General features: G+C 39.0%; 1 protein-coding gene across 4 annotated transcripts in view; it reads left to right on the top strand.

The window, feature by feature from the left end:
- Window positions 1-18,814, top strand: part of UNC79 (unc-79 homolog, NALCN channel complex subunit) — a 105,642-nt gene that overhangs the window by 37,974 nt on the left and 48,854 nt on the right. For 3 of the 4 annotated variants that reach the window (XM_071557626.1, XM_071557623.1, XM_071557625.1), the window contains 12 exons: window positions 522-601; window positions 686-834; window positions 1,859-2,016; window positions 2,365-2,546; window positions 3,754-3,955; window positions 5,589-5,768; window positions 6,769-6,834; window positions 8,967-9,253; window positions 12,517-12,699; window positions 13,404-13,566; window positions 14,779-14,931; window positions 16,292-17,515. In XM_071557626.1, coding sequence (XP_071413727.1) covers window positions 522-601; window positions 686-834; window positions 1,859-2,016; window positions 2,365-2,546; window positions 3,754-3,955; window positions 5,589-5,768; window positions 6,769-6,834; window positions 8,967-9,253; window positions 12,517-12,699; window positions 13,404-13,566; window positions 14,779-14,931; window positions 16,292-17,515 — 3,027 coding nt within the window. The remainder of the gene's footprint in view (window positions 1-521; window positions 602-685; window positions 835-1,858; window positions 2,017-2,364; window positions 2,547-3,753; window positions 3,956-5,588; window positions 5,769-6,768; window positions 6,835-8,966; window positions 9,254-12,516; window positions 12,700-13,403; window positions 13,567-14,778; window positions 14,932-16,291; window positions 17,516-18,814) is intronic. The other variant, XM_071557624.1, reaches the window with a different exon arrangement.

Raw genomic sequence — 18,814 nt, 5'->3', positions numbered from 1 at the left:
AGGATCAGGCCCCAGTCAATACTTGGATGGGAGACCTTCTGGGAATACCAGGGGCTGTAGGTTCTAGTTCTGAGGACTTCACTGTCACCGTCCAAGCTCGCTCAGCCGTGGCAGATGAGTCTGAGGAGTTAAAGGGTGGGGCCAGTTCTGCACACACTGTGCCTCACCTAAAAAATCCACTGTGCAGGCTCAAAGGGCACACCCACCCCGTCCCAAATCTGTTCCCAAAGCCTAGCCATGATGATGATGATGATTTCAACACATTAATTAGATAAGAAGGCTGTAATTAGGTTGATAGCAAGTATGACTGTCTCTCAAAAAATGTTAATAGAAATTTTGGCATTTTGAACATAAAGTAGCACAGATATTGCATGCCAAATTCCATGCCGTTCTAACTTTACTGACTGCAGGTTCCATGGGTAAAATGAATATATCTGTCATAATGTTAACATTCTTTAGTTTCATTTTGAATCCACAGATAAAAGAATTTTAACATTGTCTGTAACTTACATTTTTAACAGCAGTCAAGAATGACACAGAAAGAAAGTTTTGTTACCAGCAACTTCCTGTTACCTTGAGGCTCATTTACACTATACTGCAGGTAACACTGATTATTTCTTTGTTTAGTTTGAATTGTTGGTAAAGTGGTGTCATTGTGTTGAGAGTAGTAAATCTGCTTACACAGGAAATGTCAAGGTTTGAAGAACCAGACATTCTTTTTAACATGCTGAATTGTCTGAAGATCCTGTGTCTTCATGGGGAGTGCCTGTATATAGCAAGAAAGGACCATCCACAATTTCTTGCCTATATTCAAGATCACATGCTGATTTCAAGGTAGGTTTTTATTGCATATGTTGTCTTCATACTTCATTAATTCTCCAGCTATACATTGGTTGTTAGCATCAAAGAATTTACAAGTTTAGTATGGAAAATTAACAAGGATGTTAGGGAAATGTCGAAGGGTTAAGAAATGCATGTAAGAGCTCATTACGCTGGCTAATTAAGATGCAGTAAATGAAACCAAAGGACCCTCTATTGTCCATCGTGGCTATTCTGTCATGCACCACTTGTTTTGCAGTGAGTCAGTTTCTCATACTCAATAATAGCATTATCGTAGCCTGAAGTATCTTCTCTGACTCTACAAAATAAAATAAAACATGATGTAGGCACAGGTACACAGCTTGTAGGGGTTTAGCTGTAAGAAGCTAAGAGAACAACAGTATTGCACCTTATTTGTATGAGGGGAAGGAAGTTTTTTCATTTAGAATCAGAGTGAATTGGACTGAAATATGTGCACTTCAGGATTCTTTTTGGAGAAAGGGACTTTTGCAGAAAACTAGCTGAATAAACATCAGCATATGATCTTCTAAAATAGTGTGTTCATCCGCACTTACAGCTGCACTGTATCTCTGTCACTGAGCATCTTGTAAGGCTGTAAGGTTTTAGCAGACTAGAGAATCTGTCCTGAATCTAAATACCAGCAAATTGGGAACACCCAACATCTTAGTTATTCGTGGTGCCAGGAGAGTTCATGTGGCTTATGTGCTGAAGCTGGTCGTACTGAAACTCCTTATTCATAGCACAGATTATGTTCCATGGCAGTTGCCTTTGATTAGGCAAATTCTTTTAAAATCTGAAGTGTTTCAAAGTAAGGAATATTTGAACCTGAATTTTAAGGAAAAACTGCTGTAGTTGAAGATTTGCAAATATCTCTGTTTTCCTACAAGCTGTGCTGTGGTATTCACATAAATGCCCAGAATGGCTCATAAGGATTTTCATGACAAGTGCATTATGTTTAGAAGAAAGGATATCAAGGGAGTGTTTTTATAAGCAGGCTTGCTCTTTTTTGCCTTTCCAGCTTATGGGGAGTTGTGAAGTCTGAGTTCTCTCAGCTTTCGTCTCTGGCAGTCCCACTTCTTCTTCATGCACTTTCACTTCCCCATGGAGCAGACATTTTCTGGACAATCATAAACAGCAATTTCAACAGCAAAGATTGGAAGATGAGATTTGAAGCAGGTAGGCCTGAGAAATGTACTCTATTTTCTCTTTGTTGCTTCTCTGAAGAGGTGGAACTTTCTCTGCTGCAGCTGAGGAGACCTGTAATGGATGATGATCTTTTTGCTGCTTTGAAGAGTTTTGGAGATAGTCTAGTGGAAAACTATGGCAAAACAGTGCAGTAAAGTAGAGGAGAACATGAGATATTTTTGGGTAATATAAATCAAAATTGCAGCTCTTGCTGCCTATTTTTGTTGTTACTGTCTCAGCTGTACATGTTTCTAGGAAGGTGTATTAACCAGTACATAAAGAAGCCAGTGCCTAAATGAATATGCCTCTTTCCTTTATCTGGGTACATGACTACTACAGTGGAGAAAGTGGCTGTGTTGTGCAGATTTTTGGATATTCACTCTGTGACAAAAAACCACCTCCTGAAGTACTCCTTGGCTCATGCATTCTGCTGTTTCCTGACTGCTGTGGAAGATGTCAACCCAGCAGTAGCTACAAGAGCTGGGCTATTACTTGACACCATAAAGAGACCAGCTTTACAGGTGGGTGCATTACATGGGTAAAAATACATTCAAACAGGAAACTGGGTTTTCACCCATTATTTGGATGTATACTATCATGGTCACTGCTGGTATCTCTTTAGGCAAGCACTGTAGGTCTTGGTGACTGACACAGGCAGTGTGACACAGGCACAAAGTAGTAAATGGTACACAAAATAGGAAATGGTACTGTCTTACCCCCAGCTTAGAATCATGGAATCGTTTACATTTGAAAAAAACTTTTAAGGTCATTGATGACTGCAGAGGATTACTATTGCATTTGAACCACTGTTGTCAAAAACTGATTTTAACATAATTCTGTATTTTTCAATTAAAAAATACAATTTTAAGACTTATGACACCCTGCTGAGCTCACAGTGAGAAAATATATTTGAATGAAACCAAACATGGACTTGATCTTTACAGGATTTACCTATGCATGTAATTTTGAGCATGTAAGAGAGCTTGCCAATCAGAATTCTCATGATTAAAACTAAACAGATATGACAGTGAGATAAGCAAGATAAATAAATCTCGTAATACACAATTCAGTTGTAGTTCTCTGGAGAATAGAATGAATACGTATTTTAAAAAGTTCAGTCTTACTGCCTATAAAAATCTGTTAATATTTGTTAGTTCCATTCCATTTGGTATCTTCTCAAAAGAGTTTCCAGAGAACTTGAGTTCAGTGAGACTGTTACTCAACTTAAATTCAATGAGACTGTTACCAGTATGTTGTACTTCGTATTTCATGTGGGGACTTCCTTCTCAATCTTAAGTCTTGACACTACAGCCAAAATTCTAGTGCAAGAAACAAGAATTTTGAGGCAAAGCATTCCTGAAACACTTCACCATTTAATTTTTCTTCCTCTCTTTGGGCTTGGTGATTCATTCAAGAGTGTATGAGCAAAGTACTTTGATATTGTATACCAAATGTGCAGTAGGACAGAACTTTGCCTGCACCTTTATATTCCTCAGAATCCTAGCAAATTTTACATTCTAAATATGATGTTCATTTTCCTCCTTACTTACCTTACTTTTCCACTGATATAAGTAGCATTAGTCCTGACTTCCAGGACTTGGTAAAAAAAGGAGCTAAACCTTTATCCTCTACTAGTTGACAGGAGAAGTTGTAAGCTTTGACCTCCCTTTGCTTTAAAAAAATCTCAATTCTGTATTGTTGTGCCTTTTTTTTTGTTTCCCTCTCTAGGGTCTCTGCCTCTGCCTTGATTTCCAGTTTGACACAGTTGTCAAGGACAGGCCCACAATTCTTAGTAAGCTTTTGCTACTTCATTTTCTAAAAGCGGATATTCCAGCTTTGAGCTGGGAGTTCTTTGTGAATCGTTTTGAGACCCTGTCTCTGGAAGCACAGCTTCATCTGGATTGCAACAAAGAATTCCCTTTCCCAACAAGTAAGCAGAATCCAGATCAATCTGATCTCCTTTTATCAGCTTCTGGAATTTCATCTGCCTGCAAAGGTCTGAGAGAATTGTAGGTATTACATGTAGAAGTTCTCTGAAATTAAGTAATCTTTCAGGCCAAAAGAGAATAAATCAAAGTGAGCATTTTTTGACTCCCCAAATATGGATTAAGCTATATTCTGTTGCACCTTTGGGCATCATGTTTTGCTTTCACTAGGATGTGATTGCCAGCCTTGGTTGAAATGCAGTCGGATTCTATCATCAGCTGCCACCTGCAGTTTGTTCTGTCGTAGTTGTTCTTATGCTGTCAAGTTTGCTATTCTCAAAGTCCTAGATCATGCCTGACCCTGTTCTGTGGTGGTCTGTTCAAAGTCAGCCTTAGGAGCTTTATGATCCTCAAAAAACTCCCAGTGTATGTGGCACAACACAAGAGGCACGTGGACTCATAGGACCAAGTGTTCAGTTAACTATTCTTGCAGTGACCAATGTATTTAAATGTTTGTCCTGTTCATACTTGGTTTCTAGATGAGATACCATGCCTCCTTCCATTCACTGGGAAGGGACTAGAAAATAATTCATGCATAATTGTTTAGCATGATGAGTAATTGAAAATTTCCTAACCCAAATGTGGGCCCATGAGGAAGATCTATTTCTGTCTGATTTTCTTGGAGGAGGTGGGAACTACTGTTTGAACAGCATGTGCTCCCTCAGCAGCCTAATGCCTCTTCCTACGCTCGCATGGAGCCCAGTGCCTAAAAAATCCCAGGTGCTTCTGCTGCTGCACAGGAGAGGGGTGGAACTGCAAATGTGTTTTTTTCTCCATGTCTGAGTAGCTTGACCCAGTGCTGGAAACTGCTGCTGTGGCCTCAAGGAGGAATCTTGCCTCTATATTTTCTAGCATCTCTGGCTGCAAATGTAGGGTCATATCTTTACATATGAATATTTGGGAGTGATTCAAAATATGCAAAAGATAATTTTCAGATTTCATTTCAACCTTTCTCTTCTCCATTTCAAAGACGTAAGTGATGCAAAGGGTGGGCTCACCAGCTTCAGTCACTCAGATGATTAAACTCAAAGAGTTTCATTGCACTGTAGACATGAGTATGGAAGAGTATTGGTGACCCCATTAAGGCATGCAGTGATACTGCTGGTAACACCACTGTAATTTCATAATCAACACTCACAGGTTTTTTGTGTCACTGTTCAAATCCAGGGTGGTAGGTGTAGGCAGGATAGGAGGTTAGTGAAGCAAAACTAGAGGCCAAATTTGGGTATGAGTGCACTAAATATGATCCATACCCATATTTTTGCCATTTTAAATAAAGGCCATCTCATGTTCTCTTAGCCTGAAATTCAGGTTTTGTTTTCAAGAACCTGTTTTTGTCTCTAAATCTCTAAAGAAAAAAGTAACAGAATAGTTTTTTTACGTAGTTATGCCATTTGGGGTGTTAAGGATTTCAGAGAGAAAGCATGCAAATGAGTACCTTGCAGATGGACCCCTTGAGCCCATATGGAGCTTTTGTGACTTGAGTGGGACCTGGGGCCCAGTTGCACTTGGCACTTGGCAGCATTAGGGCCTCACCATGTGGAATGAATCCTAACTTGGTCAATTGCATTTGCAAAGCTATCACTGCTGTCCGGACTAATGTGGCCAACCTCAGTGATGCAGCAATGTGGAAGATCAAGAGGGCTCGTTTCGCACGTAACCGCCAGAAGAGTGTGCGTTCCCTGAGGGACAGTGTGAAGGGACCAGCGGAGTCAAAGAGGGCACTCTCCCTTCCAGAAACCTTAACCACCAAAATTCGTTGAGTATCCATTTATGTTTTTGTGACACCCTTCTGTCTTCTCCCTTAGGATCGTATCCTATTGATGGGTACACATTGGAGATGTCAATATTTATCCAACTGGATAGCAAATTTAGGTTTCTGACTGTTTAGGCATTGTTCAGATCATACAAGTTAGTGAGTTTGACAAAGGATATAGACTGATGTTGTGTCTATGCTATGTTTGTTTAAAATGACAGAACAAAATGCTCCAAGACTAGTTTGTGTGTATATCTTTATTTGTGGCTAATACACAAAAGTTTTGTCTTAAATAGATACAGCGTTTGTGAAAAAAATCATCTGTAACTAATCAGTGCATGCAGTATATACTAGACATCTAAAATCAACTTTTAATATCTCAAATGAATTTTTGGATGTGTTCAGAATTCTTTTGTTAAGAAACCAATGTCAATGCAGCACATCCTTCCCACTAGCTTCTATGGGAGGATGTAGGTGCTGGAAAACCATAGGCCTGTATGGGGCACTGTGCAGATACCTTTCCAAGCAGAAATAAAACTCAGGCATCCTCATTTAGAGAATTTTACAAACACAGATTAGTCTTTATATTCAAATTGGACCTCTCATGTTGCTCTCACCCATATAAAAGGATGGTAAAACTTTCAAACCTAGGTGCCAGTGAGCTATTAAGTTACACGGTAATTTGCTTTCCAAAACTTCTTGCATCCTTGAATATTTTGGGATTCTTAAGTAATCCTTCTTGACCAATTATTGATCCTGCATTTGGACTCCTGTGTGACAACTGTTGTACCAGCGAAATTAAATGATGGAGAAAATTGGAGTTATAGAACATAGTGCACAAAACCTGTAGGGCACAGAAGTGACATATTCCAAGCAGTTACACTCACTGCCTGACAACAGTATGTGAGTAAATGAACATAAATATGCTAGCACTGAATATATGGTGAGTGTAAGATGTCAGTGCTGCCTCATTAAACAGAGTTGCTCTTGTTTTTTTTAAAGCTGTGAGCTTGACCAGACATGAGCAGTCTGCACCAGCCCTTGGAGGAACACCAGAGCAAACACCAGGTGGGTTTGACAAGGGAGGTATGTTTTGATAGAACAGGAAAAGGAAGGCTCTAACTCTGACTGTCTTGCTGAATCATGAGATGAACTTAAGAGATGGAAGTTGTCTAAATGGCACAGTGAATCACATCTCAGTGTGCTTCTAAAAAGTGTAGATTGAAACTTCGCTCTTAGTCTGTACTGAAGAGTTCCTCCGGTAGCAAATAGTACTTTGGAGTTGGGAGGAGGTTATTCAGAAGCAGTCAGCCATGCCAGCAGTGCCTCACCTTCCTGTGTTTCACTGCCCACAAGTAAATTTTCAGTAGACTGGCCCCATGAGTTACCTATGTTGAGCCTGGTCTTTGACCTTCAGGTTTTACAGACAGCAGACAGAAAGCTTTTCCTTGTCAGTATTGTAAATTGTATTTGTCTCCTCTGCGTGCTTATAGACATCTTATGTCCTTTATTTTTTTTCTTACTGACATTTTGTGAAGATGTCACCCTTCTGTCAGGTGTCTGTAGAATAGGTAGCTCAGCAGGGTCTTTGTAATCTCTTAAGTAATTGTGACTACTGACAGTTCCTGCTCTGAGTGCTGTGTATACTGACAATTTAGAAGTGAAAATCTCAGATTCAGGTCTTTTCATGCTCCTTCTTCAAGACTTGACTACTTCCAACAGTCACAAATTCAAAATCAGAACATATGAGCTTATTGCGTGATCAGTTGAAAGGAAGATATCTTGTCAGTGTGGGCACTGACTAAGCTGTGAAATGAAGCAGCAGAGCTTCTGAATTAGTGGTGTATAGCCCTGTTGTGCCAGCCCAGTAAGAGGTGGAAATCAACCAGTTCCTTACAGGACTTATGTGTGGGTTGTCATAGGTTCACAGAATGAACAAGTGAAATAATGGTGTGATGAATAAATGTGTCAGTGAATGATTGTTCTTCATTTAATGGTACCACTCACCTGCTTATATAGTCAGCTTAAAGGTACTTGTTGTATAAGAGGTGCCAGTCTCACAGTAGGCATTGTTAGCCATTATTATTTTATTACATGTATTTCAGTATTTTGAAATTTCCAGGCTCAGGCTCTCACAGCCTCTTAATCTAAGGATAAAATGAAATTTCTATTAATAAATGTATATAAAAGGTTTCATGTAGCTTGTAACTAGTGATCTGAAGAAAAGTTTGATAATATGATTTTGAATATCATAGAGGATTTGGGAATTAGAAGACAAATGACTAGCCCTCTCATCCTGCCTAGTATTTATTTATTTTTCCTAAAAACTTATATTTTGTAAAAAAAATAGATTAAAGTTTGACTTGTCTGATTCTGCCAAGGAACTGACTGATTCCTAAACAGAGGCTGTACATCTGTTGTAGGAAAACATTTATATGTTTTACACATGCCACTTGAATGAACCATGCTTATCTGTTCTTCCTAGATCTAAAACTGTCATCCTTGCACAGTACAAATGCATGCTGAATTCAGTGTGCATTTTGTATGGATTAAATACCAGCATCATTTATTTGTTTTCATTTGTTCCTGTATCCTCTACCATATCCTCGACAGTTGCTGAGAGGATTTTGTTGACAGGCATAGGATCACAGCTGGGATGATGAACCATGATATAATTTTGATCTAGTGTTTTATATTGTATGTTGATATTCTTTAAATAATTTGAAGGTAAAGAGATCTGGTATAAAGGACACATGAATAAAGAGATGAATCTGTTGGCATAAGTCTAGATTGAATTCAGGAATGGTAGCTGAATATTAACAAGCAGACTGCATGTGGAGGTGTTGAGGAGGGGTGGGGAGGTTATTTGTGTGCCCTTTCACACCATCATTTTTCCATGCAAAGTACTACAGATTGATTATTTCCATTCAGATTTTATAAACTAAATCTTAGGCTTCTTCTCTGAGAAAAAGCCACCAAAGTTTTGGCATAATACATAGTGTCCCAAGAACTAATAAATGATAGGGCCTGCATTTTTGCACAAGTTATTTAAGCAAAATACAGATTCACTGCTAAAGGGGAAAGTCTTTGTTCTTTTTTTAATCATTATTTGGTAGAATTTTTCATATTTCTTACCTGTATTCTGTACCCTGTTTATGGTGTTACCCAGTGTGTGATACCAATGTCTCTTGTTCCAATAGGACAACCCTCCCCAGAGAATGATAATACAATAAAAGACCTGCTGCCAGAGGATGCTGGGATTGATCACCAGACTGTCCACCAGCTCATTACAGTGCTAATGAAATTCATGGCAAAGGATGAGAGCAGCGCTGAGTCGGACATCAGCAGCGCTAAAGCTTTCAACACAGTCAAGCGCCATCTGTATGTCCTGCTTGGCTATGATCAGCAGGAAGGATGCTTCATGATTGCACCCCAAAAAATGCGTGTTTCGACCTGCTTTAATGCCTTTATTGCTGGAATAGCGCAGGTAGGTGAAGGCACTTAACTACGTTTGGCCTCTGCTTCTTATTGCCTGTTGTTGAAATTGTTGGGTAGCACAAGCTTCTTTGTGGCAAACTGATGGTTACATGTGGTAATTCAACTTAAAACTTCAAGACCTCTTTGGCTGGTGAAAGAATTTCTACTTTCTACTAGTAGTCTAAACTTTCTGCCTCATTGGCATAATTTTGTGTGTGTGTAGTCATGCAAATACTACTACTGTATGAACAATTAGAGCCTGCTTCAGACCTCTTTGCCTTCTTTCACTAGTTATTGAATGCTTTACTTTACTTTCTTTATGTATATTTCCTTCTTTCCTCTTGAAGCAAGACCTGGGACCCGTGTGTTCTTCCTCATTTTTCTGTGTGAATGGTCTGTAAACTTGAACATTCTTCTCTTTGCAGGAGGCTCATGTTTCTTCCAGGGCTTTCTGTTCTCCTTTTGCCTATATTGCTGTGACAAATGGCCAAGCGCATCTTGCCTTGTACTTTCTTTTTCCATCTTGGAAGGGGGACCATAATTTTCTACCTCACAAGGCTCTTCTAAGGCTCAATTAATTCTTACTGACAGTAAATGGATACTTGGCTGAAAAACATTTCACACTTACAGAGTATTCTTATTTGCAGTGAAGTATCATCATGACTTCAATGCTTTTTTCTTATCACAGTCTCTGATAAAGGATTACCTCAGGGGAACAGAGGACTTTGATTTCAGATGTACACTGTAACCTTCAAACATTGCTCAAAGCTATCCTTGTCTCTTCTGTGTCTGCAATTCTTATCAGGATTTTCTGGTTTGTACATTGGAATCTGTGATTTTTCAAAGTCAGTTGTAATGTAGATAGAATAAAATTTCATAGCCATGGAGATGTCTGATATCCATATTTCAGCAGGCAAAATAGGTGGTATGAATGCAAACTGGTTAGCTGCAAATGCATTTTGATCCATTATCCTGGGTCACTATGGCTCTATGTTGTTAATCATCTTTCTTTTTGTACAGTGTGAAGGTGAAAGCATGTGAAAGGAGGTTCAGGCCTGTTACTGTTTTATTGAGAGTTTGCAGGTGGCAGTTTAGATTGAATGGCAGCATATTCCACAATTTTCTACTTGTTTTCCAGGTTTGGATTCCAAAATTTCAGTGATGATAGTTGACCTGATTTTGGGAGGTACTGCTTACTGAAGCTGTAAATATCACCCCCCTGCCTTTCTCTTCCACCTTGAAAATGTCTCATGATATCTGAATTCACCATTTCTGTTCAAAAGCTTCATAATTGAATCCTGGTTCCTCTAATGTCAAATGAAGTTTGAGAACTTCAGTAGGTCAGGATTTTTTCTGTGCAACATACATCAGTACTTCAGTTTAAATTTGGTGGAATTTGTTTCTTAGCTGTAGGTCTACTTAGTGTTGGGAATCACCTTTTCTGCAAGAACAGTGCTCTTTGAAATCTGAAGATGTGTTTGCACAGTGTAATCTCAGTACTAAGCTCTTAAAAGATCTATTTCAGTTTCTCTTCCTCTCCAAGTCATAAATATTTGCTTTCCCTGTCAGCTCCACAAAGGTTGGTACTGGCTTGAATTGCTGGTTTGTTTATTTTGATTCCAAGCTTGGTTCGAGTGGTCAGTTCAAGAAAAAATAAGACAAAAATCAAATGTCTCTTAGTATTTTTTGTCATAGAATGTGAGTGTTCTGAGCCGTTGAAAGCACAGCCTGTCCGTGCCCGTGGCAGCGCAGTGCGGTGCTGCCCCGCTTGGTGGCGCTGCCGCCGCATCCATCCCGCATCCCCCTCTCCGAGCTCGGGAGGTGGATCTGCTCAGCGTGGCACGTGTGTGCACTGCAGAGTGTGCTGTGTGTTAGGGCAGCGCCCTGTCGCTGTGTATGGATGAGTGTGCCCTAACTGTGCTGTGTAACTATCGCACTCTTGAGAGAACAAGGCATTGCAGGGTATTTGGTGATGAATTTGGTGATATGATGTATCATCTATTTGACAGGCTCACCCTCCATGGGTAGATACAGATTCATCTGTTCAGCTCTGTGCGTGCGGCACAAATATTTGAGACAGCTGCACGTGGAACTGGAGAATTTTATAGGGAAAAGCTTCAGTGAGCTTGATCAGGAGAGAACATGGACATGAGTTTAGTGTTTGTAAATCCTCTCGTTCTAATAAAAACATCAAAACAAATACAGACTGTCTGTTTATATGTACAGAGCTCCTGATAAAATGTACTTAGTCCATTGAAACTGCAGAGACATGTTAGGTCTTGGGGATTGTCCTGGAGTTGGTTTGACCTGTTGTTACACCTTCCTGGGTGTCAACCAGTGTAGGTCAGCATCAGAAACGAGGACTTTGTGGATCCTTGTTAGGATCTAGTTTTAACTGCTGATTTGAGGGTGTGTGATTTTAAAAATAGCTAATGTTGCAAGACTAATGGGAATATTATGAGAAAAAGAAATACAGTTTCCATCAAAAACACACTTGTGCCAGAGTAGTGGGAATTTATGGCCTCATTGCACCTCCTGATTAGTATTCAAACCTCTCGGACAGACCCCAAGTAGCATGATGCTCTTCGAAGGTCATGATGGAGGCAAGGCCTATGACTTGCAGTAATCACAGCAACCTGTCTGCAGCAACAAGCATCACTTAAGATTGATGAGCATTTTCTTTCAAGTGAGATACTTTTCGTTTGCTTTATTCTTGGATCCTTTATAATTTGTATGCTTAGACTTCCTTTCTATAGTGGAGAGTGGGATTCTAGGGTCATTACCTAATTCCAGAACTTGGGACTTAAACACCTAATGTTGCAAGCCAGTTGAGAAAAAAAAATGAAAACTGGCAAACCAAGGTTAATACCAAGCCCCCAAATAACCGAAATACACAATGCTCACTCCCAAAATTCACAACTGCATCCTATCTGTAAAACATGGGATGTACATGTGTGTTTGAAGCCCTATCAGCTTGTGCTATAATACGTGGCTATTCCAGCATAATATATTTTATGAACTTACCAGTGTATGTTAGAATTTAGACTGTGCTGTATGAAAGGCTTTCAGAACACATTTTCTTTTTTTTTAGTTTTGTCTATCTAGCTAAAATGAGAAGGTGGCAAGCTGGCAGAAAGCTTCTAACTGGTACTGAGACTTCATTAAAACTGTCCTTTTCCTTTCACTTAACAAATACCTCAACCATAATAATTTTGTTTTTCAACATCAGTGGACTTGGTTTTGGTGAGGTAACTCCTGTGGTTTTTTTTTCAGGTGATGGACTATAACATTAACCTGGGGAAACACCTTCTTCCTTTGGTGGTGCAGGTGTTGAAATATTGCAGTTGTCCTCAGCTAAGGCATTATTTCCAACAGCCTCCTCGCTGCTCCCTCTGGTCCCTCAAACCTCACATTCGGCAGATGTGGTTAAAGGCTTTGCTTGTTATTCTCTATAAGGTGAGTGGTCTCTAAAGGACACCGTCCACAAAAAATGTACACTTCAATTTGAAATTTGTTACAGGGAACACCTAAATGTACAGCAAGGAAAGGAACTGTAAAGAACACTTCTATATTCTCACTCACTGCATTTCATTTCAATGCCTGAAATAGTTAGGCTTCTTCTGTGCTACTGATGTCACCTGTGCTTCTGCAGTCTATATTGTCTTTCAAGTTTTTATCTGAGAAAGGTATTTGAAAATAGGATTTGAAAACAGGAAAATTATGTATGAAGTTCCAATGAGGAATATTTCAAGTAACTTAAAATTAGTTTTGAAAAACTAGTAACTTTAAATGGAGGAGCTCATATTCTTTAGTTGAGTGATGCTTTTAGAAAGTATTGTTAAATTGTAATGTTTATGCACTGAAATGGAGCTGTGAATACTTTTGATGTGCTCAACAAATTTCTAGGAAGTCTATAAGGCATGCAATGAAGTGGAGACACTAAATATTATTAAAATGGAATTTTAATATTTTATTAAAATAATTCTGTGTACAAAGCTGACATCAGTCCTGCTTCTCATGATGTAATTGGAAATGTATGATCAAAAGAAGGCAAAGGGCATCCAGCTGACAATATTCTTGTAATTTTTCTGTTTTACCACCTAAATGTTTATCCAAGGGGAAAAGTTTTTAAGCTGAAGTTTTTCTCTTTCACTGAACAGTACCCCTACAGAGACTGTGAAATCAGCAAGATTGTACTTCACCTAATCCACATCACAGTCAATACCCTCAATGCTCAATATCACAGCTGCAAGCCCCATGCAACTGCTGGTCCTTTGTATAGTGACAACAGTAACATAAGCCGATACAGTGAAAAGGAGAAAGGTACTTTTAACACTCTAATTTGTATGATAGTCATTGATTTAATTAATTAAATCTTGCAGTTGTTGTAGAAATGGGTAAATATGGTCTGAACTTGAGAACATAATTCCCAGAGTTAATTATGAAGTGTGGCTTATCTGACCAGCTATAGCTGTCTATAGTAAAAGACATTCAGAGTTGCTCCACTGGCTGAGCACAGCACAGCAGTGTCACATCTCCTGGGGGGAGTATAGCTTAGACTTAGTCACCATGTCTGGATAGTTCTTGGCCTTTTCTGTGGCAGTGGTAATTGGTTGTGCTCACACACAAGGGTGTGCAACCACCCTGACGCCACATTCTGATTTGACTTTGTAATAACTCAGCATTGTAGGAAGAAAACAGAAAATTATGAATTCAGTCTATAGTTTGCTCTTCTCTGTTAAAGAAGCTGAAGTTGACTAGCTTAATGCAAACATACATGTGGATGTGTAAAGGCAAAAGAGAATGGTTCACCCTTAGAGTCTGTGCCTCATTAACTCTGTAAGTGCTTGTGAGGTGTAGCAGAGATACTGTGACAATGGGAGCTGCTATAAGCCTGTGGCTTGAAGTAATGTCATGTTACTGGGTGTAATTCCTTACAATTGTGAGGTTTATTGCATGATAAGTGTTAATGATCAAAGTTTAACAGGTTCTTTTGATGTTAATTTGTAGCTGTCTTTCAGCTGTTTGCTTTTCAGCTGTTTGCTTTCAGCTGTTTGCCTTTTATGTAGCTACTTGTTTGCTATTTACATCCTCCTCAGTCTTCTTACTTTGCAGTAAATTATTCTGAAGAAAAATCCAAGAAGCACTCTTGTAACATGTTGGTACTTTTTCCTCTTTTGCTGTTTGTTGCTTGTGAAAAGATATCTAGGAAAATAAGAACACTTTTTTTTTTTTTACCTGAACACTCTTACTCTGTTCTAGCAAATTAAAGCAATTTGGATTTTAGAACGGTAAAAGCTTTGTTATACCTCTGTTGCATTGTAACCCGTTTTTCATTTATCTCTGACCTTAACTGAAGATGTAACAAGAATGACAAAGTTATACCTGGGATATAAATTTTCTTGCAAACTGAAGACGATTCTTCATTTTTTTATTCAAGTTTAATTGAAACTATCTGAGGTTTTGTTACATAGACAGCTTTTCATTCAAGAAATTGCACTCTCTGAAGAGTAATAAAGTTTTTTCTTTCTCCAGCAGAAGAAGACAGTGTTTTTGATGAATCTGATATTCATGATACACCGACTGGACCTTGCAATAAAGAGTCTCAAACTTTCTTTGCAAGACTGAAAAGAATTGGTGGCAGCAAAATGGTGAAATATCAACCAGTTGAGATGAATGCTCAGAGAAGTATGAATTGTTTTGTTGGTATAAATTCATGCAGAAATACTATTTCCTATTTCTAGTTTCAAGCTTACCACCTTTCTTTGTAGGGTTTGTTGCACTGCCTAATTTGAATACAACTACTCTGTCTGACCTAAAAGAGCAGCTACTTCTTATTGAAATGAATTATCTTCCAGGAATCTCAGTAGGCACTCCAAAATAAAAATATCTAAAATTAGCAATTGTTTTCTCAAACTTTAAACTCTTTTGAATTAAAATTTTTAAGAGGATTTGTTTGAATTTTCTTCAACCATTGGGCTGAAGATTTTTACCCAAATTATTTTGTTCCCAGAAATTGATTTTGTTGATGAAGTGGGACTCTATGGTAAGCAAATTTGTTGTTGCTGCTGCTGCAAATATTACCATTTTCCACTGACAAAAGGGGTCATTTGGGAGTTTTGAAAAGTAGGAACTATTTTGATTTCAAATGTGAGTTTCTGAAATGAATAGCCTAAAAAAAAGTTGAAGAGATTTCCACCATCACCCCACCTACCTTCTTTTTGAATTTCAGGTGTTTGCAAGGGGAGGGGAATGATTCTGACTAGAGCAAACATCAACTCAAACTTTTCTCACTGCTTTTTTTGCATGGTTATTCATAGGTGGGGATTTTGAAATATGGGGATATTAATGATTAGGAATATCCTGCTATGTGAAAATATGTAATTGATAGTAATAATAGCAACAGTGATAACCTCTTAAAATGTTCTCAGTGAGTATGTTCTTACAGCACAATACCAGTGTGTGGTAGAACCAGCAAGTGTAGGTGTGCTCAGTTCCCTCCTCCCTAGGCCAAGGAGGTGTGACTCAGGGATGTGGTAGTTGCTGGACTGTGCTGGGTTCTGGGATCATTGGGGAAAAATCCTCTGAACATCAGTCTGATCTCAGGTTTGTGCTGCAATATCCTCACTGCTCATACTACCCTTGCTTCTTGAGTCAGAAACATGAATTTTAAGGCCACATTGCTGCAGTAAATAACATGCAGGTGTACTACATGCAGCCAGCCCAGGTATCTGTAGAGATTACATGCTTGTGCTGTCTTCTTTCAGTGCATAAGGCTGAACAGTCTTCAATGGGTACATCTGTCTACAATGAATAGAATTTGTACAGTGTTTAGCTAAACCCTGTTGTCCAAATAGTAAGTTTTTGTTATTGTTTGCTGTAAAAGTCTGTGTGATGTGGTTCTGAGGTTAAACCAAAATGTAGACAATTTTGACTAATACCGGCTTTGTATTTGAAATGCTAGTCATGTTGAATTGTGAGATAAAGATGAACATATCTGCCAAAAGTCTCCAGCTGAGGTAGTATTAGCTCTTTCTGTTTTGATCAGGTGAAATAGAGCTGGCTGAATATAGAGAGACGGGGGCCTTACAAGACAGTATTCTACGCTGTGTGAGAGAAGAAAGCATTCAGAAAAAAAAACTTCGCTCTCTAAAACAAAAATCTCTTGATATAGGGAATGCAGACTCCCTGTTGTTTTCATTAGATGAACATCGCAGGAAGTCCTGCATAGACCGGTGTGACTTAGACAAGCCACCTGTGCCTGCTGCTTACGTCATACACAGGCAGAGCGATTATGGACGGTCTCGGCAGAATTCTTCCACTAAAGCTGAAAATATAGAAACACAAGAAAGTCTTCCTTGTATGGAGAGTTTCCAGGAAACAAGAAGGCCTGTCATACCAGAAGTTAGGCTGAACTGCATGGAAACCTACGAAGTGAAAGTGGACTCACCAGTTAAACCTGCTGGTCCCAAGGAAGATTTAGATCTAATAGATTTGTCCTCTGATTCAACATCGGGTCCTGAAAAGCATTCTGTGCTCTCCACTTCAGACAGTGACTCTTTAGTCTTTGAACCACTTCCTCCCCTTAGAATAGTCGAGAGTGATGAAGAAGAAGAAACAACAAACCCGCTGAATGATGAGGTCTCTGGTAAAACTGCTGTGTCATCCCCCTCCACTCCCATTGATGTCTCTGCCCTCAGCCTCAGCACAACTCCGCTGGTGCAGTTCAGCATTGAAGATTGCTCCAAAGACTTTAGTTCTAAGGATACAGGCAACAGTGCTTCATCAGGAATAGAGGAAATCATTTCCACTTCTCCCAAAGATCAAAAGGACTCTGCAGAGTTAGTTAAACCAGAAGAACCTCAGGACATATCCTCTGTGAACCCACTAACACTGAAACAGAAAAGGGACCTGCTGCAGAAGTCATTTGCCCTTCCAGAAATGTCCCTTGATGATAACTCAGAGCTCAGTGTGGAGGAAATTAGACCTAGTGGAACAATTCCAAGCCCAAATGTAAAGACAGTCCTTATTAAAGTCCCTGAAGATTCTGAAAAGCAAATAGAAAGTGATAAGCTTGATACCAACACAGAGTCTGACACTGAACAAAATACAGAACAGAAACAAGAAGAGGAGACTGAGGAGTCAGAATTTAAGATTCAGATTGTTCCTCGCCAGAGGAAGCAGAGGAAGATTGCTGTGAGTGCTATTCAGAGAGAATATCTGGACATTTCCTTTAACATCCTTGACAAGCTGGGAGAGCAGAAGGAGGCAGGTGAGTTCACTGACCCAATCAAAAGGCTTATTACTGTGGGAGGGTTTTAGTAACAGACCGGTTTAAAGAGAGATGTGTATATTTTTAGAGAGATGTGTGTATATATAGCATCTGCTGTGATCTTAGCTAGCTGATGCTTTCAAGTGTTGTTGTCTCACACAGAATGTGCTGGCCATACATATCATTCATGTGCGAGGGCCCATTTGAAAAGGAAGTGGAACTCAGTGACAAAAACATATATTCAGATACCCAAGTTAGGGAGTGAAACTCCATGGCCTCTATGCAGGGAGTGAGAAAAATGATCATACTTTTATACCTTTTATCCTGCTGATCTTGCCTATGCTACACTGATTGTTCTCTGGTGTAGTGATTTTTGGCCTTTATTTCTTTTGCCAGCATAAGACAGTGGGAAGCAGAATGGATCACAAAGTGTGGACCTGAGCAGGCTGTAGACTTCAGAACTTAAGAGCTCTTAAAATTAACCACACTTTGCATTTAGAAACAGACACACATACATATTTTGTTTTTATACACTAAACCCTTTTATTTAGCCTTTTTTATGTTGGGTGTCCACAAAGTTCATATGGCCCGTGTTTGTTAAAGATTTAAAATTCAAGCATAGAGAATCCTCTGTGTACCCTGTTTTTTCAGGTGATTTTAATGCAAAGTTTTGCTGCTAAGTTTTTTCAGGTGGAGAGAAAGTAAGGTTTTTGTGTCCTCAGTTTCCAGCTGGATCTGTCAAACAGTTTGAAAAACTGTATGCTGCTATGTTTTTAGGTGCATGGCTGGGATTTTGGGTTTTTTGTTGTGTTTTTTTTTTTTTTCAGAATTTTTCATTTATTAGAATTTTACCAGTCTTTTTAACATGATTCTAGTAAGCTGAAGAACTACCTGAGCTTTATAAAAGCTAAAGGGACATGAGTGCGTTTGAACATTTCACACAACATTTCCTGAAAGAAAAAAGTATAAAAGTCATACAATGCGAAATTACAGTAATTTGTTCCCAGAATAAACTTATCTTGAACTGATTTATGCTATGCTATTTGAGCAATAATGGGAAATGGTCAAAGTGTTTTTCACCCACATCTGGGCACCGTAACCTTCTCAGAGGATCTTTGGGGTCAACTGCTGGATCAACAGCCTTTTGAATGAATACAGATGACATGTTGGAGATAAGGCTTTTAGAAGTTGCTAAACCATCACTTAAACTAGGTTAAGTCAGTGGTACCTCTTTTATTTCATGTTGATGGTTTCAACAATCACTCTGTGAGGGAGATCAAAATCAAACTATGTGCATTT

Source organism: Pithys albifrons, chromosome 6 (assembly GCF_047495875.1).
Source record: "Pithys albifrons albifrons isolate INPA30051 chromosome 6, PitAlb_v1, whole genome shotgun sequence".
Classification (NCBI taxonomy): domain Eukaryota; kingdom Metazoa; phylum Chordata; class Aves; order Passeriformes; family Thamnophilidae; genus Pithys; species Pithys albifrons.
This window is presented reverse-complemented; position numbering and strand designations above follow the sequence as displayed.